This window comes from Rhea pennata, chromosome 4, assembly GCF_028389875.1.
Source record: "Rhea pennata isolate bPtePen1 chromosome 4, bPtePen1.pri, whole genome shotgun sequence".
NCBI classification, from domain to species: domain Eukaryota; kingdom Metazoa; phylum Chordata; class Aves; order Rheiformes; family Rheidae; genus Rhea; species Rhea pennata.
Genome location: NC_084666.1, coordinates 29,555,128 through 29,577,792, shown reverse-complemented (window position 1 = coordinate 29,577,792; position 22,665 = coordinate 29,555,128). Strand labels below are relative to the sequence as shown.

Sequence of the window (22,665 nt, the reverse complement as noted above, 5' to 3'; positions counted from 1 at the left end):
TGCCAGAGCTGACGGATTAGCTAAGTATGGAACACTGAACCCAAGGGAACTGGTCTCCAGTTCGCTATTTGCCTGAGGGTATGTGATTTATCTGAACATCACAGTGCCACAGAAGCCTTTTTTTCCATGCACACGTGGACTGCCAATTACGTATTCCGGTCATTACCATTACCAGGAAAATACCAGCCAATTAGCCTGGGAACATATATGGCAGGAATTACTAACAAGTCTTCAGAGGAGCTTTTAATTCATTTAAATTTCATGGTATTCCTAGAAGACTAAAAAGTGTTCCTGCAGACAAATCAGTGCCTGCTGCTGCTTGGGCCCACTCTTCTTGATTATCTTTTCAATACCGAGTCTGCATTACAAACACGGAGCTGGCAGCACTCTGGTGACCAGGGCAGCAGGTCTCTCTCCATCTCTTTTTTCTTCAGAGTTGCTACACTGTGAGTAATAAACACTCCTGGAGTATTTAGCCTGCCAATAATTTAATTTGGTAATGTCAGACAGTAACTGAAGCTATCATTACAGACAGAAGCCAGTTCATTGGTTCATTTTTGGGAACTTGCGCTCTTAGTAAGGCACACCGTGTAATTTCAGTGAATTAATCACTCCTCTGAATGCTTACTACTATTCCTGTCACACAAAATCCCATGCTAATTAGCAGGTATTTTACTGTTAACGGTAACGACTAGAACATGCAATTTGCAGTCCATGTGTCGATTTTTGCAGCTCCCATCGATGGCAATGCGATGTGCAGGCACTCCACGCTTTCACGCAGCCCCACGGAGGTCACCCAAACTTCTCATCGAAAAGCCGAACGTTCAGCGATGCTGGAAGTCCACCCTGCAGCACAGGGAAGTCCACCCCTGTGGCACCAGGGGGTGATAGGCACGTCGATGTTTACAGGCACAGTCTGTGTGCTGTGCTCTGGCGCATACAAGACACAATTAAGCGAACTCACCCCACTTTTGTGAAAAATCCAACTTGCTTGTACGCTGCTGTCCACATCTGTGATTGTGCATGTAACTTCAAATTCTTCCCCTTCTTTGAGAAGCTCATAGGTTTTGGATAAGGTAATGACTGGAAGAGTTTTGTGAACTGAAAAACAATTTAGAAGTGCATTACTTTTCATTACCTTCAGAGTTTCCAAGGGGGATAAAAATCAACAGTCATTAACTTTCCAATAAAATTTCAGGCCTCTAAGAGGTATTCAAATTTCTTTAACAAACTACAAGCACGCTTTACAAGGACACTTCTGCTTCAATCACCCCTCAAAGTATGCTTAAAGTTAGATGATATTTATTAGAGCTCAGCCACTTGCCTGAATAAACAACACTGAACCGTCAATGAGACCACTTGTTCTATGACAGCTATTAAAATATTGTACTCTGTAACTAAAAACACAGTGACAGCAGTCACTGAAGAACTGCAGCCTAAAATTAACTGCAATTTCTAAGATAGGGAAGACTAAATGGATGTCACATACTGTCCGACAGATACTGAGAAGTACCTGATGGATAACCTTGAAGGCTTCTGACCCTGCAGTTGGTAGAGGTTTTCTGAGCAGAAGAACAGCTCAGGGATTTCAGCATGCCAACCTCTGAAAGTACCATGAACTCTGCTCATGATGATCGATCGTTCAGAGAGAAGTAGTGGCGGCCAGAGCCAAGACTGCTGATAACTCGTCACTTGAGAGGTAGGTGGTTACAAGCAATCCAACAGATCCTCCTCGGATATGCCACAAAATTAAGGTGCTACAAGCTTGCTATATCACTCTTCCAATTCATGGCATCTTTTGGCAATAGTCAAGTAGAGATGGCCTGCACCATTTGAGGACTAGGTAGCTATGTGTCCGATCTTAGCAGAGCTCTTGAGCTCTTCCTTTGTTCCTTCCACAATTTGCTTGGTTGTTTTCTTAATTCTTTCTTCAAACTTTCCTCATTTATGAGGCTCCAATTTTGTCCTAGTAGAATTGAACTTCCCACTAGGGATTTTATGCAAGAAGGATCACTTTCAAACTGCAAATGCAACAGATTGAAATAAAGCATTCCAGACTCTCTTCCTGCCTCTGACATATAATTTGGAATAAGGAAAACTAGTTAAAACTTAGGAAAATGCCATGCTTCTCAGCAATTCATATTTCAACAACGTTTTCCTCATTTGGCTGCAAGAGCTATAGAATACAAGAAAGAAATTTGTTTGCTCTCTTCAGACGCAAGTGCTCACATAAAATCGCACCCTGAGCATTCAGCAGTACCCGACAGACACGAGGAAGCCGGAGCAGATGTGTTCTGTGTCCTCACACAGTAGTCATGCATAAGGACAGTCACAAAGCCACAAAGACTCTCGTTGTTCGGAGAAGCGCAGGACATTAACACAAAACCAGGACTGGTGGATGTCTGAGTGTGTGCGTGCTCAGGGCAAGGCCTTGCACCAGTCCCCACTTCATGGACACCTCTTCTGTACCAGAAGCTGAGCCATGGGGAGTCTGAGTGTCACAGTTGTTATGATTATAAAAATATCTTTCAAAGGTGAACTCAGTCTCCAACATAACTAAGTCATCAGCTGGGAAAAGATGGAGTTTTACCTGGTGAACTCAAGGAGGTTTTAACTCTGCAGCACAGTAATCGCAATACTAGGGACGAAAATGATGTGGTATAGCAGTACAGCTCTACTGCTGATAACCTTCAGCAAACTCTTTCAGTTACTGCACACTTCCCAAGAAACAGAGAGCATGCAGAGCACACCCAAGACACAGGTTCTGCATGCAGCTGACTGCTGCCTACAGTCAGGATGCTGATGGACGTCAACATATCACCCTCCTACCTGAAGGCACAATTGTACTGAGCAAATATGGACTTTATCCAGTAAAAAAAGTTCAATAGTCCAGTATTACAACCGCATTCTCCCATGTAAGAGAAAAGCCAGTTATATCAGTCAACCATTAAACTGTCACTCTCTCTCTTTGACCATCCCTGAAAAAACACTTGAAAAAAAACCTTGTTACAAAACAAACACAAAAGAGAGCAAGCACTGACTTACCTTTTATAGTCAAAAGAGAATACAAGAGATACTTATAGTTTATAGTGCACACAGTTCTCTTCCCATTATTAAAATTTCCTTTTACTCCTTAAAAGTCTCTATATTAGAATTTCCAAATTAGCAGGAGATTTCTTCAAGTTGCCACACACAAAGCAGATCTGACATAGGCTTCTTGCTTCCCATGCTATGACCTACATCAGACTTTTATTTCAATACGGAGAAACCTCAGCCGTGACAAGGTGGCCAGACAAGCAGAAGGGAACTTGCAGCAAACCAAAGCACCAGACACGCAATCTGCACAGGGGCAGGTAAGGCAGATTCTCCCTCAACAGCTCACTTAGCCTTCGCATCATGCACCTGCTTCAGTGGGGACACGCTCCTAACAAAGCAAAGGGCAAGTTAATTCAAGGGCCCAAGAGCTACACGCAGAACAAACTCATTTCCTTGCCCTGTGGAAACAATGAGCAAGCCCAGCTTGATAAACCGCTCTCCTCTCCTCTCCTCTCCTCTCCTCTCCTCTCCTCTCCTCTCCTCTCCTCTCCTCTCCTCTCCTCAGTATTTATACAGTGGATTAACAATACACAACATAAACGTATGCTCCAAACAGTTCAAACAAAACCTGTCTTCAGTACACGCGGCAGCCAGGAGTTGGGCTGCTTCTCTGACCCAAACCCACTCACCACCCTGCCCGAGGGCTCAGGGTCCCACAAGGTCAGATCTGAGGTTTCAACAACAAGCTCCACCATGCAAACGGACAGATCAAAGGTAAGCGGTACATTTGGCAGCCGGGCCCGCAATGCCTCCTCAGCAAACCTCAGCATACGCTTGCTGTCGTGACCGTCTTTGCCCGGCAAGACCGGGATAAACAAGGTGCCTTGTGCTCCCCCATGCTCCACCTCCCGGCCAAATCCCTTTTCTTAAACGTCCTTCATCACTTCCTCCTGCTGGCACTCTTGGGTAATGGACACGAGAACAAGGCACCCAAATCTACAGCCTTGGTTGCACAAACCTCTCCAAACTGCCGGAGTATGGTTTTCTCCTCAAGGTCCAACAGCACAACCTGCATTTCTTAAATGGAAAAGGACATCTCAAAATCCCCTCAGGCAGGAAATGAATTGGTCATGGCCAACCCTGCCCAACACAGCCACAACACAAGTCTCAAGGGACAGCTGCTCCCCCACACCACTTGCCCAACACAAGCTTCCTAAACCCACCGCTCTCTTCTGCACACCCCGTAACGGCTACAAATACTACAAAGCTCTCCCCTTGGTTTGGTAACAGAACTGCCTCTGAGTGAGAGAAGTCAAAAGCCCCCACAGGACACCATCAGCTCCAGCCTCCCCAGGAACAGCACCGCTGGCACAGCACACAGCAGGGACGGCCTGTTCACAGCACCTGCCACCACTTTCCTTTGCTCAGAAGCCATGCCCGTCTACCCCACGGGGAGCATCACGTGTTACCTGGCCTCACGTTCAGGAAAATATGTTCTGAAATCTTCTCCACTCCGTTCTGCTTTGCCAAGCACTGGTAGCACCCCTTGAACGACCTCTGTACGTTCTTTATAATGATGCCTTTCTGGGGATTGGGAATGAAGGTCATGTTCTTGGGCAGGGGTTTGCTATCACATCTTCTCAGAGTGAAATTGGCCACATCTGGATCTGTTAATGGGCACACCAGCAGGATATCACTGTCTTCTTTTCCATATATCAGAGAATCAACAAGAAAGAGCACATCTGGATCTGGAAGAAACAAAGATCCGTAAGAAAAGCTGACACTGCAGGTGGAACTTCTTGGAGCCCTCGCTCTGCCACTCTGCACAGTTATCAAGGGAGGCTTTACATTCAACCTGTATGGTTACTCTTTCTTGGTAAACATGATTTGGGCAATGCCATATTTTCTAATAGTCTAGAAGTGCAGCACAGTAGCATTCAGTATCAGCCACATTAAAGAATCATGGATATTATAATCTTTTTTTTTAATATATGAAGATGAAGAATTTTTTGTCTTGTTTAGCTCCAACCTACCTCCCCTGAACAACAGTAAACAGATTTTTACAGACCATTAAAAGGAATCTGCTTTTAGCTAGTGGCAGAGCTGTAAGGTTTCATGCCCACAGGAGGATTTTAAAGAAATTTATGAGCAAATAGTAGTCGAACAGCACGTAAATTATGGCTTTCACTTCTGTAAAATATGTAATCTAAATGAACACAGATTGCTGCCAGAGGAAGTACCAAACAACTTCTGTCTCCTCCCTGAGAGCATGGGGCTATTTTTAGGCTCTTAAGAAAACTCTGGGCATACAAACAGCACATTTGAGTGAAAAATCAGCATGTAATCTTTCACAAGAGAACTTTTCTATGAAGTTTTCTCTTGGCCAATCACAGCACACAAACACAGAGTATTTCAAATACTTTTACAGCCAAAGTTGCCCATGCTAGCTGATGACTTCAAAATGCTAAGAACTCGGCCATTAATAGTGAACACAAAAATAAAGGCTAGTGCAGTGACAAACACTCGGTGTAAGTTTATTTCAGTTCCCATTTGCTCTCCCTAAAGAGTAGTATGAATTAGAAAAATAGAGAAGAAAAAGTTTTCTTTCCTCTTGTAAACCGGCCTGCTAACACTTGACTGACAGAGCTCTCCAGACAAGGACTTAAGAGGAAATACTGAGAGAAGATGGTTAGGAGGAGCGATAGCGCTGTGCACTTGGTTTAAGGCAGGAAGTAACACACTGAAAATGAAACATGGCAGGTCTGGGTAAGCCACGAGGGAATGCTCTCTAATTCGAAGGTTGTTCATCGCTTACCTAGGAAGCTGCAGAATTTTTCCTACTCAAGAAGTTAGTAACACTTTAGACACAGGGCCAAGAACAATTTAGGCATACCTGATCCTGCTCCAGACTAGACAGACAAACTGAACGACTTTCAGGTTGCTTTCTAGTCTAGTTTGGGTATTTTAGGACTTCTATTATTTGCATCTACTACTGAAATGCTGAAATCACATGTAAAACTTACAAAAAATAAAGAGATTCAAAAAATAAGAAAGAAGTACAGAAATATACCGTTCAAGCAAGTAAGAACTTTCTAACTTAACAGCTAAGAAATTTCCAGTCAAAACCAAAGCAGGGAGTACATACGGGCACCGCACTGTTTGTAAACACCACAGCACCACACAAGACACGGTTTCCAGCTTGGAGTGAGAACGCAGTCGTAGTCTGCTTTGCCCCAGAAAGCCCCTCAAAAGCCAAAACCTTCTGAAGGGTCAGTCTAGAGCTACAGACTCCTAACTGAAATGCAGAAGTAAAGCGTGTCTGAACAGAATGGAAGTGTGATGTTCTGCACCTGGAGATATACTGTGAGTAGCTGCCACTCCTGAGCTGGAGGAGCTCATCTGAAGGCCCCTGCCAGCAGGGACTTCACTATTTGTTTCCTCACAGTCCACCTCCTCTCAGACACTGACAGAACCAAGATATCTTCAGCCTACAGAAAGCATAGCTCCCTAGGTAAAGAAGACATTCTAGACAAAGGAAGAAAGGAACAACGACCTGTTTGACCGGTGGCTGAAATCAGAGAGAGGGCCTTGTGAGGGTAAGCAGGATTGCCACGGTGCAGCCCTCCCACCTTGCACCCCGGTTGGGAAGGGAGACGTAACGGTGAGAAGACGTGAAAGGATTTCCCCAGGGAATCCAAGTGCAAACAAGGCTGCTCATAGTCACAGCCCTCTGCTCTAGGTAGGTCTCAGGAAGCACTTGCCTCCTGGGCACCCCTGAGGTTTCCAACACAGGATGCGTTGGTGGTTACCACTGCTGCCTGCTGGCCTGCCCCTGAGAGTAGCCTTGAAAAGCCAAATCCACTAATTGCCTCAATCAATCAAGAGCTTGGGGCGAACGCGTGCATGACTCCACAGCGATGGACAGCACGGCATGAAAAAGACATTTCTCCACGTACTACGTGTTTCCTCACGGTACAGCTGACTCATGCAACTCATTTGGGTCACCTGAATGGCTTAAAGAAAGAGGGCTCAGGCATCAAACCGCACCACAGAACAACAGGGGTGTAAAAAGAAACTCCTCCGCAACTTTCCTCCGATGACAAAGGCCCCAGAAAGTAAAGCCGGGAGTGAGTTTTCTTTCAATGGAACAGGAAACATTTCTCCTATTGGGCTGTGCTCTTCTACACCTCAGCTTCATTTCCTCCCTGGGATTTACTGTTGTATTATTTTAAACAGGAAGTATCAGCCCAGAGGATTTCTTTTCTCTTTTCCAGTTCAAACTTTCACTGTTTCTGGGCTTATCTTTTCCTGACTATCTAAGAAATAACTTTTGAGTCCTTCTGTGCTAACATAGTGATCCCATATACTGTTTGAAGCTAATTTAAAAGGCTTTATTTCAGCTTCTGAGCACTCACAAGCAAAGGAACGTCCAGTATTTGCCCAGACCCAACCTTCTCAAGATAACCCACAGGGGTGAGAAAGAGGGGGGAAAAGGCCCCCCTCCAAAAAAATACAGCCTTCCTTAATATTTACCTTTAACAAAAACATAGAAAGAGGTGACAATGCTCCCTTTACTTTTGCATATGTATCTGCCTGTGTCTCTGGTTGTTGCATTTTTGGTGTACCACTCTTTCTCACTGGAGCTCCTTGCTTTTGCCGACGGGTCAGAGTTCTGAAAATTCCAAGTCACGGGTCCGTCCTCACTGCATTTCAGTCTTAATTCCTCTCCTTTATTCACAACAAGTGAAGATTCTTCATGCGGCAATGAACCACCTGAAAAAAAGACAAATTCAATGTATGTCAATACAGTTCTTTTTTTTCCCCTTGCAGCAAAATCATTATTAATGATTGTAGATGTGCAATTAACATTTTTGGGGGTGGTTTCTTAAAAATACCAAGCTGCAATTGCATCCACTTCATGCATTTCTATAGAAGCCTTCTGGCTTATAAGACCTTCTGCACACAGAGTAAATAACCAGCCTTTAAAAAAACATTTGAAACTTATTTCAGATACACCAGTTACCACAGTGATTTGGCTTTTGAATGGGAACAGACCCAAGTTATTTAAATATTAAATTCAAGACTCTAGGAGCCTTATTCTACACAGTAACACTTTTAACCATTCTTTGCCATTTATTCAGTATGTTGCCAAGTAGTACTTGCTCTTTTTTAACTGCTCTCTCATGTATTTAGAAATGCCAGCCACACTTTAAGAATAGAAGTGTCCAGTTTAATTAAAGCATCAGCACATACTTTCCATAACATGGCTTATTTCTTTATTTGAAGTGGTAATTTGTCATTTCTTACTTCCTCCCCCCAAAAAATTCACACGAAATATCCTTCAAGCTCCCACTCCAACACTACTAAGTTATTGTTACAGAGGTGCCAATCTTCCAGTCACCAAAACCACTTTTTAAATATGCACTTAGCACTTAACACACCATAACACAACTTTCACTTAACATGCCATAACAAAACTTTTCAAAAATTCCGAGAAAATAAAACTGCGTAAAATTAGGAGCCTCAGTTCCCCATTCCCAACCATTTCCCAACTTACATGGCACGCTTGGAAAAGAAAGCACATTCATGTTTCTCCAGCTCCAAACCCCGATATGAAAGTTTTAACAAACCTAAAAAATGGAGTCATAGCCCATGGTGGATCTCCTTGTACTTCAGATTGATGTACATAAATATTGAGGTAGTCTTGCAGGAACAAACTCTTGCCCTTCCCAAGAGCAGCTCTTCAGTCCTACAAGTAACTCTCAGCTTACAATAACTGTGCTGTTAGCTAATGTCACTCTCATATGAAGGAACACTGGATGCACTGTTCAACCTCCATGCATAGCAATAGAGCCATGCTACAAAAAAGCAACACTACCTGCATTCAAAAATACATACAGGGGTTTCCCATCAGAGGCTAGATTTCCCTGCTTGCAGAGATAACAACAGATATTCAAGCAAAATAACTGGATAATTAGTTGGGACAAGATTACGTATTCCAGATTTAATTCACTTATCTCACAGCTTTAGTTGTTCTTATGGTATAGAAGGGATTAGGATTGAGTCAGGTAACTGCTCCTCTTCCTGACAAATACAACAGATTGACAATGTAGGAAGCAAAGGATGGTCAGACCCGCAGAGGCTAATTACTTTGTTTGTGGTCTGGATTTTGGAGGGAGTCTCCATTTTCACACCATCTTCCTCTGATTAAAATGTATTTATCAGTGTCCAACCAAAAAGGCAGTCATTTTTCCAGCACTACCAGAAATCTTCCATACGAAGACCACTAACCCTGCATATGCACTTCTGTGAATGAACATACAAACAAGCATCTGAGAAATAATAATTGCCAGAAAAAAAGCTGAAAAAAACACATTTCAAATTCGCCACATCAAAATGCATACATGAGCCTGAACTGCAACAAAACTCTCGTTTGAGTAGAGCAAAACCCCAACATCTCTGGCGCTAAGGTCAACTCAGCAGTGGCTTTGCAGATAGCAGTGGAGAAGGAAAAACCCACCACTGTGGGCAGAGGAGGCCCTAATGGCAGAGCAGACCTCCAAACGTGCAAGCTCTATGGTCACAGTCAGCACGTTTCAGCAATTGTGAGGGCATGGGGTGAAGACATAGATGAGAAGAGCTCTGTGCTGCTTCCAGCCACCAATTCTGTGAGATCTGTAAAATGGTGGGAGTGCAAAGCTGCGTGCTCACTTGGACATCAAATCCTCAGGTGAGTCAGGAAGACCAAGACAGGAGGAAGTGGGCACATACTCAGCTGGCATAAATCCAGCAACCTTCGTTAGTTCCCCTTGCACCCCATCTCTAATGACTGGATGCTCCTCTGAAAGGACAGAGTTGACCACGACTACCTCCTATATCAGACTTTCATTTCAATACGGAGAAACCTCAGCCGTGACAAGGTGGCCAGACAAGCAGAAGGGAACTTGCAGCAAACCAAAGCACCAGACACGCAATCTGCACAGGGGCAGGTAAGGCAGATTCTCCCTCAACAGCTCACTTAGCCTTCGCATCATGCACCTGCTTCAGTGGGGACACGCTCCTAACAAAGCAAAGGGCAAGTTAATTCAAGGGCCCAAGAGCTACACGCAGAACAAACTCATTTCCTTGCCCTGTGGAAACAATGAGCAAGCCCAGCTTGATAAACCGCTCTCCTCTCCTCTCCTCTCCTCTCCTCTCCTCTCCTCTCCTCTCCTCTCCTCTCCTCTCCTCTCCTCTCCTCAGTATTTATACAGTGGATTAACAATACACAACATAAACGTATGCTCCAAACAGTTCAAACAAAACCTGTCTTCAGCACACGCGGCAGCCAGGAGTTGGGCTGCTTCTCTGACCCAAACCCACTCACCACCCTGCCCGAGGGCTCAGGGTCCCACAAGGTCAGATCTGAGGTTTCAACAACAAGCTCCACCATGCAAACGGACAGATCAAAGGTAAGCGGTACATTTGGCAGCCGGGCCCGCAATGCCTCCTCAGCAAACCTCAGCATACGCTTGCTGTCGTGACCGTCTTTGCCCGGCAAGACCGGGATAAACAAGGTGCCTCATGCTCCCCCATGCTCCACCTCCCAGCCAAATCTCTTTTCTTTAACGTCCTTCATCACTTCCTCCTGCTGGCACTCTGGGGTAATGGACACAAGAGCCTCTGAGTGAGAGAAGTCAAAAGCCCCCACAGGACACCATCAGCTCCAGCCTCCCCAGGAACAGCACCGCTGGCACAGCACACAGCAGGGACGGCCTGTTCACAGCACCTGCCACCACTTTCCTTTGCTCAGAAGCCATGCCCGTCTACCCCACGGGGAGCATCACGTGTTACCTGGCCTCACGTTCAGGAAAATATGTTCTGAAATCTTCTCCACTCCGTTCTGCTTTGCCAAGCACTGGTAGCACCCCTTGAACGACCTCTGTACGTTCTTTATAATGATGCCTTTCTGGGGACTGGGAATGAAGGTCATGTTCTTGGGCAGGGGTTTGCTATCACATCTTCTCAGAGTGAAATCTGCCACATTTGGATGCACAGTAGCAAGATGTCACTGCCTTCTTTTCCATAGATTAAAATCATAGCAAATATACAAAATACAGTGTAGATGTCTGATATACATGTTACCGTGAAGCACACAAATGCTGAGAACGTGCAGCAGCAAGAAATTCTCCCTGTTCTAAAGAACAGTCCCTTGTTCCTACAAGTAGCTCTCATCTCATGCCACTCTAACATCGAACACACTATTGCACAGGTGGGCTTCATGGATAACGACTGTATGTGTGTGGGGAAAATACTTACCAAAATCTGATACTGCTTCCATTGAAAAACACATACAGGGGTTCCTTTTGGAGGCTGAATTTCTGCACCCACAGGGATGATAACAGACATTCAAGCAAAACAATTGGATAATTAGTTGAGACAAGATTAAATTCCAGACTTAATTCACTTATCTCACAGCTTTAGTCGTTCTTATGGTATACAGCGGATTAAGGCCGGGTCAGGTAACTGCTTCTCTTCCTGACAAATCCAACAGCAACAGGGTAGGAGGCAAGGGTAGTCAGAGCCTAATGTTCTTTGTTTGTGGTCTGGATTTTGGATGGAGTCCCTGTTTTCAAATCATCTTCCTCTGAATAAAATGTATTTATTGGTGTCCAATTAAAAAGGCAGCCATTTTTCCAGCATTACCAGGAATTTTCCATGTGAAGTCCACTAATCCTTTATACAAAGTCACCTGACTGCACCTATAAGCAAGCATCTGAGAAATAACAATTGCCAGTTTAAGATTGTCCAAGTTTTGCATATATTTTATGGGCAAATTTTGCATTATCAATTATTAAATATTTGCCACTATTGTCTGGCAACCCCAATGGGCAGATCGGGAAAAACATATTTTCATATTTTTATGCCTTTTTTTTATTTTTATCTACTCTTTCCCTAGCACTGCATCACAGCCACTCAGATCAGCAGCTCAAAGTCTGCAACTTTTTAAAGCAGACTCCAAGTTCTCTGCACAAGAATTTACAAACTGAATTAATATTTTATGCAAAGGATTCCCACAACTTAAAGTTCATCTAATACCTGAAAACAATCTATCTTCAAGGGAAGGGAATATGGCAGTGTAAGAGTAACAGCTGGTAAAAGTAAGGACTGTAAGATGTGTTTAGTATTTTGCACCTAAATGTCTCCTATCTTTTAAAAAGGAGGATTAAAACACTAAATAATGCTTAGCAAGATGGGAATGGCATTGTATATACGCTTTTGGGGAGAATAATTAAGTAATGAAAATCTGAGATTTTTACCAACATTTTGTAATCCAGTCTACTAATCCCCTGCCGCACATGCCCATCTGCTACATCTTGATCTTTTCTGAGGCTGCTAACACATCACATCAGAGACTGCTCCATTTGTCCTGCACTTGAGGCACAGTGGGTTTCTCCAGGTCCGCTACTGGTATTGCACACTTCCGTAACAAAATTATAAGCAGAAAACTCATAACTGTAATAGTTATGCTATTAACTTGGGAATCAGGTCTATTGGCAGGGGATGGTAAGAAATCTCCAAGTAGGGAATCTCACAGGATACGGAGTCAATGGTCTCTTCCCCGGGCTGCATATTCACCTCTGGCACGGCCATGACTTTACTACAGTCACCACCAGGATTGTAGGCTATCTCAGCAACAGGATGGAGGAGCCCATAGCTCTACCACAACTGAAGATCTCTCTGTGTGGGTTTGCATCCCTACTCCATACCCTGGTGCACACCAGGAAAAGGAGGTGGACTACAACCTCATTATTTAGTCAAGTGCTGCAACCTCGGGGAAGCCCATCTAATCACAGGATGGGACAGGAAGAGAGGAAACCAACCCTCCACCTCCACGGCTCCTACCAGCTAACTGGAGGAGCTGATCCCTCTGCAGGCCACGGTGAGCTGCAAGTCCAGCCGCGAAACGTTAGACCCTCCCCATATGTTACACAGTGAGAATACCACACTGGGGTTCTGGATTGCCCTCTGGGGTTGCCCTCAAGGGCAAACAGCAGGTGGTCATATGCTAATAAAATAAGACAATAATGGCAAATATTTAATAATCAATAATGCAAAAAATTTCCCATGAAATATTATGCAAAACTCGGATTTGGACAACCCAAGCCCCATTTTGGATGTTCTAAATTTGCATCCCATAGCTGAAATCAGTTACTTTCACTACCCTGTTTATTTCTTGTAATGTACTGAATTTTAGTTAAACACAACATTGCTGGGATCTCTTGTGAACAAAGTAACTGTCAAAAGAAGCAGAAAATATGAATATACTGCATGCAGCCTCCTTAACCCTAAAAACAGAGGGAGAGGAGGAAAGAGGGGGAGTACAGCAGTGGCGACTTCTGCAGCAGAAGGAACATCTGGAAAACTGGGCTGAAGGAATTAGAAAATGAAGCAGCTCTAGATAATACTGATAGGAAATGCAGGTCAGATTGCAGGGATGTGATTAAGGACAGCAGAATGTTCTTGTAACAATAAGGGGATGTGCAAACAAACAAGCTTTGGCTGAAGAGCACATCATCCTGGGAAAAAAAAAAAAAAACAAAAAAACATTTTCTGTGGCATCCTGGTCTGCCTCAGCCACAACAGTGCCGGAGCAGGGAAAAGCACATCAGGTGCAAATCCCCATTCTGCTCATAAGTAACGGCAGTTTGTCTCCAGCTCCCAAGTTAACAAAGGACATGGCACTGCCACTGAGTAAGATGAAGAGTCAAGAGATGTGGCTTTTATTTCCCCTCCTGCCACAGATTTCCTGCACAACCTTAGGCCAACGGCTTAGTACCTCTGTGGCTGCTTCCTTTTTCAACTCCTAGCTAAACATTAAAAGGAACAAGAAGTTGGTGAAAACACAACAGATTTCTTTCAGGGAGGACTTAAAGCTATGCCTTATCCAGCCCCCTTCCATGTTAAACTTACCCCAAACACCTACCAGGAAAGGGGCACAATTCAGCTCCACAGTACAGCCTTCATGCAGAAACATCGTTGTGAAGACCCCTTTCCCCCCTTTCTTTCCCTACCAGCACACTCTCTTTTTGCTTGAAGAGCTCCGCATACAGGCCAGCACTGCCTGTCCTCATGCAGTGCGGTGGTGAGGGCTTCCTGCCTCCCACACCCAGCCCTCGTCAAAAACTCCCAGACCCCAAGGAAACCAGAGGGACCTACGTCACCACCACGGCCAGTGTACTAAAAGCAGCCACTTCCCCCATCCCAAGGCCTTCAAGGGCTACCCTAAAAAGAAGCTCCACCTCCACTGAATAATCAAAAGACAAACCTGGACACAAGTAAGAAGATTACTGCTGCACCTGGGCTCCAGATGCCCCTTTCTCTGCCAAGCCCAGGGGACTGGTAGTGATCTGCCAGCAGGTTCATCACTACTCAGTGAGAGTCATTCCCTTCTCCCAGCGCAGTGTGCAGCTGGGCTGCCCTCGAAGAGCATGGCGTTTGCCTGCAAGCCTCTTCCTCCTGTTCCCCATGACCTTGACAGTGATCAACAGCCCCCACGGAAATTGTACTAATCCTATACAATGAAAACAATTCCCTGACCATCATTTCCAAATTACCAGTCCTGGATTTATGAGCACTGAACCAGCTGATGTTTTTCCACAATTAACACACTTAGGAGCTAAACTTCACAGGACAAATTATCTGTGACTTTCATGTTAAGGTTGTAAGGTTGTAGTGACTGGATGCAACCAGAGAGACTGCTTTAGTTTCATTCTGGGCACTGACTTCATTTCAAGGGATATCACACGGACCTTACTCACCACATTTTTCAGTTTCTCATCTATAACAACATAACAGAAAGAAACAAGAGATATGCTTTATCAGTTAAAGTAGTGGTACTGCTGTAGATGCAATGGACTAGGGATATCAGCAAGGCATGGCTTGCAGGGAGGTAATATCCTCTTTTAGCATACCCAGTACTGCTGAAAAAAATGAACATGTTTTCAGAAACACACGTCTCCTGCAGGTCTGAAGAAAGAGCAGAAGCAAAAGCTGCTTCTTCTACACAAATGCAGAAGTTGTAGCTAGAAGCTTGCCTCCTTTTCTTTGCAGTATTAGTTGGTCTAATTGAAGAATATTACCTTCCCTTACAAACTGTCTCTTGTTATAGTCACTATGCACTTGACACATGTTACGACTAAAGCTGAATTTAAGACCTTTTCAATCAGATTTTCTTTGTCCTCCCATTTTATGCCCCAAGGAAACAAATAAAGTGTAAACCTCACATTTTAGCCACACTGAGGCAATTTTAATTTGATGTACATAATCTCCCAGATTTTTCAAAGGAGAGATGCTATCATAATGCTTACTTGCTTTGTTCCACTTCGCTGAACAGACAGTTGTGCTAGATGAAAAGTTTAGCAATGGCAAATGTCAATTTTAAATAATCTGATCTGAAAGCCACATCATGTAGCATTTCAGCTATGCTGAGGGGAAAAAATAAGGCTAGCAGCATAGCCTCTTACTTTGCAGAAGAAACCATCCATGCCAACACGCATGCTAGCGTCTTCCTCAAAGACACAGACACACTTTTGGAGAAGACCAAAGACAAGATTATCAGCCACAGGCATCACAGATGCTCAGCATATATGAGCACCATACCTCCGTGTTGACAGACACGCTGACCTGCCCCTCTGTCCCAACTTCCTCCCAGAGACTGAAAAATAACTTAACAGCCACCGAGTGCATGGGAGCTAAACTGATTAGGCTTCCCTGCAGAGCTAAGTGTTTTGTTTTCTAACTCATCTAACAGACTCAGTGTCATCTGCTGCCCAACCACCTCTCTTAACTACTGTGCATATTTGCAGGAGAAATGCCGTACTCCCAAGCTCCTGTACTAATACTTGAGCTGAAGTTTTCAATTCTCAAAGGCTCTGAGTTCCTAAGCAGAAAACAACGGGATGGTGTTTACCAAGCTGCGGTGCTGGCAATCACTGCTCCTGACACAACTCCCCCTCTCAAGCCTGGTTAGGAGGGCGAGCACAACTGGGACAGCAGCAGGCACGAGTTCACCAGCCCCATGCTCAAAAGCAGTAGCCAAATCTGCCTCTTCTGGACAGATTTGGGAGAGTATCTCCCAACACAAAGAGCAAGTGTGGACCCAGCCTGCTCCCACCCACAGCAAACTCAAAGAGAGGAAGTGGAAGGAGCCCAGTACAAAGAGTTTCTCTGTCTCCTGTGGAGGCCTGAGCATGAGGAACCACAGAGAGAGCTGGAGCTGCGCTACGGCTGTGGGACACCCCTGTCGCACTGCCCCACCGGTGGTGGTGATCTTCCACGTGAAGGCTTCAACTCCACAGTTATGGAGTGCTCTTACACAGACCTGCCTCACTACACAGCTCATGCCCTGGGAGGGCACGCCACAAGACAAGTAATAAGCACTTGATATTTGCCCTTTCCAGAGAAAACAGGGAACAACATGCATTCCTGCTGGGAGCTATAGCAAGAAGCCCAACGGACAAAATGGCTCGAACAATTAACGCTGCTGAGGAGACACCTGAAAAGGGGTTATACACCCTGCGAAATGAGATGTGGTTAAGTAGAAGCAGTCAGAGTCCGAGCCAGGTGGCAAAACAGCACTGGGCAAGAACACAAATCCAGCCAGTCTGCCAGTCCTCAGCAGATGGCACCCTCTAGGACAAACATTCACAGGATTGTTCAGGCCGGACAACAAGCATGAGCATCCTGGATGATCCCTTACTTGTGGGTGGAACCAGCAGGTCTTGCTGCAGCAATACGCTTAGTAACACTTTGCTGATTTCGGAAACAGCCTTAACAGACGAGATTCTGCCTATCACCTGTAAAACGAAGACATCAGAGCTGGCTTTACAGCCAGTTTGGTGCAAAACTCAGGTATACGTCCTTTACTCGCGGCAAATGCCAGAGGCAGTAACCGGCACTTCCAGAGAGAGAAGACCTACACCCCTTTTCCCCAAGCTGCTCTGTTTTTCCTTGCCGCAGCGAGGATATTCAAGCCACACGCACAGCCTACCGAGAAGCTTGTCCTTTTTTCTGATTGACACGACTTATTCTGCTATAGAGGCATTTTCTCGAAAGCAAGCATGTAGCTAAATACCATTCTGGTTTAGAACTCATACTAAATGATCATAACAAGATTAAAATCCACGATTTTTTCCTTGGTTGGATACGATACCTTTCTGAATCTTCTTTTTCTGGGAAATCATGGTTTGGGAGCTTTTCGGCTTTTGGTTTCTTTTCATAGAGCATTATATATGCTATGAAGCACTACAAGCAGCAACATATTCCAGGTGCACAGTTCATTATTATATATTATATGTGATATAATATATTATATATTAGATACTGTAATATGTATTTTTATATATATTACAGCATGTTGATACATGCTTCTACCAAAACTTATCCCCCCAAGAAGGAATTTACAAGCTATATGTTAATGAACAAAACAAGACCCAAGGCATGACTGATCTAAAAGGTTTTTTCTTTTTTCTTTTTCTTAACTAAAATATGGTCTGACCTTAAAACAGAACTGCTAAGTCTTATTCAAAGAAAAATACACAGTATGGAAAAATATGTATGCATACACATACATATATGTAGTATTTGCACCGAGTAACTGCTGCTACACTACTTTTCAGCTTTAAGATTTTAAGTCTTTTAGACTGATCCTCACTCCTGCAGAATTACTTTCTTCTTCCTTCAAATTTCCAAAATTGCTTGTTAACCACTTATTTCCACAACTAGTTTTTGCAGCTGTTGCACACATACAGAAAGAAAATATAGAGAACAATTTAAAGGGATGAAAAAGTGTGCTAATGCATAGTATATTCAAATTCAGCTGTCATTCATCTTATCTGTTTCTTTAATAGCTTTTCTTTCTCACTTCTCTTTGGTGACATTTACATTAAAAAGCACAGTATATTTCACTTCCATCTTAAAAGAATGTTCCTTGTAATGATTAACATGCGCTTGAAAGTATGTTTTCTGAAATTCACTAAAAAGGTAGTTTTAATGAAGATAAATGAGAAAACTGGAGAAAACTGAATCATTTTGCCATCTGAACTAATGCCTATTTGAAAAAGGCTCAACTGAGGAAGGAGATGTAAGACTTTTGGCAATGAAAATTATAATTATTTCAAATCTTGGCAGCAATTTTATCCAATAGTAGCAATTTCATTAAAAGGTGCACTGGTAATCATCTACATAAGGCCTCCAGGGGGAAAATATACCAATAATTGCATAATTATGTTATCATTGCTCTTATGACGGACCACATTAAATACCACAAAGAGGAGTAGTGCTTTTTACTTTCTCTATTTAGCTTAGTATGTTTTCCTAGAAGATTACAGCAATAAATAAGACTTTCAGATTAAGATAATAAATACATCCACCAAATTTTGGAAGAAGGTAGAGTTATCTTTCATATACACATTACTTTGTATTCTTTCTTCTTCACTGAAAGGACTGACAGAGTCATGAGAATTTGGTAATAAGGCTCTAGTAATAAGGTAGCTAAGGCACTTACATAGCTCTGTTACTGAAGTAAAAGTCATTGCAATCGCATATAATGCACCCACATTGCAGTAAGTTTGGAGTATTTCTCTATTTGCCCATATAAATTAATATTATCCAGTCAGTCAATTTTAATTAGCCTGCAGTAAGGAAAGATTGCATTGTCCAAACACTGCACTAGGATTGCTGTTAATTAAAATGTTGTTTAACATTAAAATGTTAAAATTCTTGTAAAAGCATTAAGTCTTATAGAGAATAACAAATCTAATAAATGTGTTTTTAATGGAGACATATTTTCTGAAACTACTTGCAAAGATATTTCTCCAATGCTGTGACTAGCAAAGATTCATAGGCAGGTTCTTCAGATTCCCACAAAGCAAGTCCCATGTAGTCATGCCAAAACCCAGCGAGATCACTGAAAATCTCTGTTTTGGATGCGCCTTCAAGATAGAAGTCTGCATGTGTTTCTATCAACCTGTAGCTCTGTATGTATCTTAAAGGAGATACATAACTCGCCATTCAACTTCTTTCCAGTGTCATCAGAAGTCCCAGGGAGTCATTCACATATTTTGCTTGCAAATTATATTTTATTTCCTAGTTTATCACCAGAGCCCTAGTATAAATTGCATATACATGGCACACACATAGGTAGTGGCTTACTGAAAAAGTTATTCTCACTGCTCCAGAGGAGACTCACGGATAGAGCAGGGAGGGCAGCCTGCTGTGAGCGCAGGCTGAATGCCTGCCCAAGCAGGGAGTCCCACTGCAGCATTTTGTATAATGGTATCTAGTTTACGGGAGGGGACCAGAAATACAGAGTTTACTTCTCCTTCTTCAGTTTGACCTCTTTTACTGTGCTGCACACCCCAAATCCTATATAGGTATGATGATACTACCATTATTGCAAAGTCAGCGATTTTATGTATAATAGCTGGAAGTCAGACGTGCTATGGAATAGGAAACCTCAACAGCTTGTGTCACAATGAACCACTTCGGGGAGGAAGCTTTTCTTTGTCGAAGATAACACAATTTCTTTTCAAAGGTAAGAAAGTTATGCTCATTCAGGCATAGAAAGCACTTCCATGCTATATAAAATACAAAAAAATAAAGAGTTCAGCAGCAAAAGTGTTTGGCAGTCTCCAAGTATCAGAAACTGAATGTGGCAGCAATATGGTCCTAGCGCAAAGGGTCATCCACAACTCTCGGACGTATGAACAGAACCACGGCAGGTAAGCATAGCACATAAAATGGATATTTAATTTAAGATTACATTTACTTTTAAAATTTAAGCATATTTTCCTTTTTAAAAATAAAAATATTCAAAATTAAATGTGAAAATACAGTAACAAATTAAAGCTTACACCTCATGTAATCATTAAAAATGTAAATGCAAAATATCACTTAAGCAGAACATTTGCTGCCAATGTTTTAAAAATAATCAAACAACTAATTTATGGAAGTCAGAAGCTGAGCACCTCCATCCAGGTTGCGCTGCAGCAATAAACCAGCCTTTGCCATCTGGAGTCTCCTAGCAGGTGCAGAGAAAATACCTTCTTCATTTCAGTTCATTCAGTACAATTCAAATTAAGTAACTGGTCCATTCAAAGATGAGATATTGATCGGGAGTCAAAAAAAATGAATGTTTCTTTTTTTCATTCTAAGAATAAAAACTTGATAAAAGAGGATGAGATCTACTAGTTCTAAAGTTTTTGCAGCATGGTGATTAGATACTGCTAGTTTTGACTACAGATAGGCCTTTCAGACATTAATTCTTTATTTTGAGATATTTCTCAGTAAGTTTTTTCTTCTGAATTGGCTACCTTCTACATGGTGGTGTTTATTTAACAGAACACTTCAGAACCCCAGTTTCCTTCATTTTAATCGATGCAAATCGTAAGTGAAAAATTAATTATCCAAAACATAAGAACTGTCAACACTTTCTATTTTCAATATAAAACAAACACATGAAGAATCAGAGTAAGTGTATATATATAATAAGCTACATAATTGCTTAAATACATGCACAGTGATTAATCAAACCAAGTATAACACTAAGTGGAAAGGCTATATTTAATTAAAACTATCTCAATGGTAATAAAGGAGGTTAAACCTTTTTTTACTAAATCATTAAGTACAAATGCAAAACAGTTAAAAGGCGGCTCACTGTTGGCTGATTTAAATCACGGTTAAAATTGGGTTTGAAACACTTCAAACCAAACTGAGGCACGCGACACAGGGAGGCAGCGATTTTGTTAAATCTGGCAGAACTAAGCTTCTCATCTGGAGCCAGGTGCCAATTTTACACATCATATCTGGGGGGAAACGCAAACAAGCTGCTGAGGGATGAGAAGAGCAAGAGGCGGAAGAGTTATAAAAGGTGCACCAGGAGAAAAGACTGAAAGAACTGTCTAGTGCATTTTTTTGTTCAGCACAATAAAAGACAAGTTAAAGATGTGGCCTTAGCTGACAGTATGTAAAATGCAGTTTTCAAGAGGATGGTAATCACCTGTTCACTCTACCCACCAGAGGAGGGCAAAAAAAATAACGGAATCAAGCAATAGCAAGGGAGATTAGCTTAGCTGTCACAAGCACTTCTAAACTTCATTAGTCAAGCACTAAAAAAAATGAGTGGTATAATCTCTGTCATAAGTCTGCTTTAGAACAGGTTAAACAAAAATCAACCTGGGAAAGCCTGCTAAGTCTGACCCCGTTAGGACTAGGTGACCAGAGGACCTTTGAAGGCCTCCCCTAGGCTACTCTCACAGTTTTGTGGGGGCTTCCTAATGTTTGCTCTGTTTCTCAGAGACCCAGCTGCTGGAACCAGGCGAACGTTGGAGAAAGTCATATTTCATTCAGCAACGAAGCGTGCTTCCAGTCCTCTGAGCAGCAGACAAAAGCTGCAACGTGTGGTGTCGGTGCACCTGTTAACTTCTGAACAAAAAGCAGATTAAGAAAGCCAAGCACACGTTTTTAATCTCATGATACCGTCCAGCAGGAATCTAGTTAATTATTTCTGAATGATCTATGTGAATACTTAAAAACACTCCTGACTATTTTAAAGTTCATTCAGCTCTTCCCCCACCCCTTCTAAAATATCCAAGGACAGGTTCTGAATTGCAGGAGGAGATTTGTGAGGTTTCTTGCAGAACCACCTAGTAGGTGACCACATTTTCTCCAATGTAAGCTTTTAGCGGAAAGCTTTTCTTTAAAAGTCTGCTCCACGTCACGAAGAGTACGTTCACCTAGCATGGGCAGAAGAGGGGGAAAAAAGGAAAGTCAGACTAGCAGGGCATTTGTCAGGCTTCCAAAGAACTTAATACTCGGGATGCATCTGTCTGACTTTCAAACTTCCTTTCTACTGATTTATAAAAGCAAATGAGATGTCTCTCTTCTTAGCTTAAATCAGCCCATGTCTCCTCGTTGTCTCTCAGCTCTACCACTGTCAGTGCCTAGTTGACTAGTGAACTCTCAGCATCAGATACTTAATAATTACGTTACATGATTATAACTCAGCTCTCCAATGATATTTAAAACCATAGACACTTAATGTTGCCAAACCCCAACCACAGAACCATAGAGCTGATGAAGTTACTAAATAATACTTCATTTTAGTTACAATCTCCAGGACTGATATGTAGAGAGCAGCACAGAGCTACACAGCGTGCTAGCAGCAATAGAAACTTTTCTATTAATTACATGCCTGTTCACTGTAACATGACCAAGACCCACACACACTGTACAAAAATTTCTGCTGTGACATTAGAAAGATCATTAAAAATCCGTGTAAAGGTATATCTGAAAACTTATGGTTTTTAGAATAAATCAATATAATCCCCAAGAGCAAATCCACTAAGAGATTAACATTTACTGTGCTTTCAAATTGGTATAACCTAGAAAATATGAGTTGCATTCTGTCTTCAAACATAGATGTTTACATTCCTCTTATGCTTTTATCACTAACTGCAGCAATCTTGGCCAGTGGACAAACAATATACTTCAGTTGCCATTATGCCTGGCAACAGGCCACTGAAACTACTCATATGCGTAAAATTACGTTCATTTATGACCCTGTGCAGGTTGCATTGCTATAGAAGC

The 22,665-nt window shown here is 42.6% G+C and overlaps 1 protein-coding gene across 1 annotated transcript in view; it reads right to left on the bottom strand.

Moving 5' to 3' along the window:
* The window catches only part of KIT (KIT proto-oncogene, receptor tyrosine kinase), a 38,756-nt gene extending 27,748 nt beyond the window's left edge, over positions 1-11,008 (bottom strand). Inside the window, exons 1-5 of the mRNA XM_062574524.1 lie at positions 10,870-11,008; positions 9,748-9,877; positions 7,570-7,859; positions 4,506-4,784; positions 965-1,101 (exon numbers count right to left, since the gene is read on the bottom strand). Coding sequence (XP_062430508.1) covers positions 965-1,101; positions 4,506-4,784; positions 7,570-7,859; positions 9,748-9,877; positions 10,870-11,008 — 975 coding nt within the window. The remainder of the gene's footprint in view (positions 1-964; positions 1,102-4,505; positions 4,785-7,569; positions 7,860-9,747; positions 9,878-10,869) is intronic.
* Between the last annotated feature and the right edge of the window lie 11,657 nt (positions 11,009-22,665).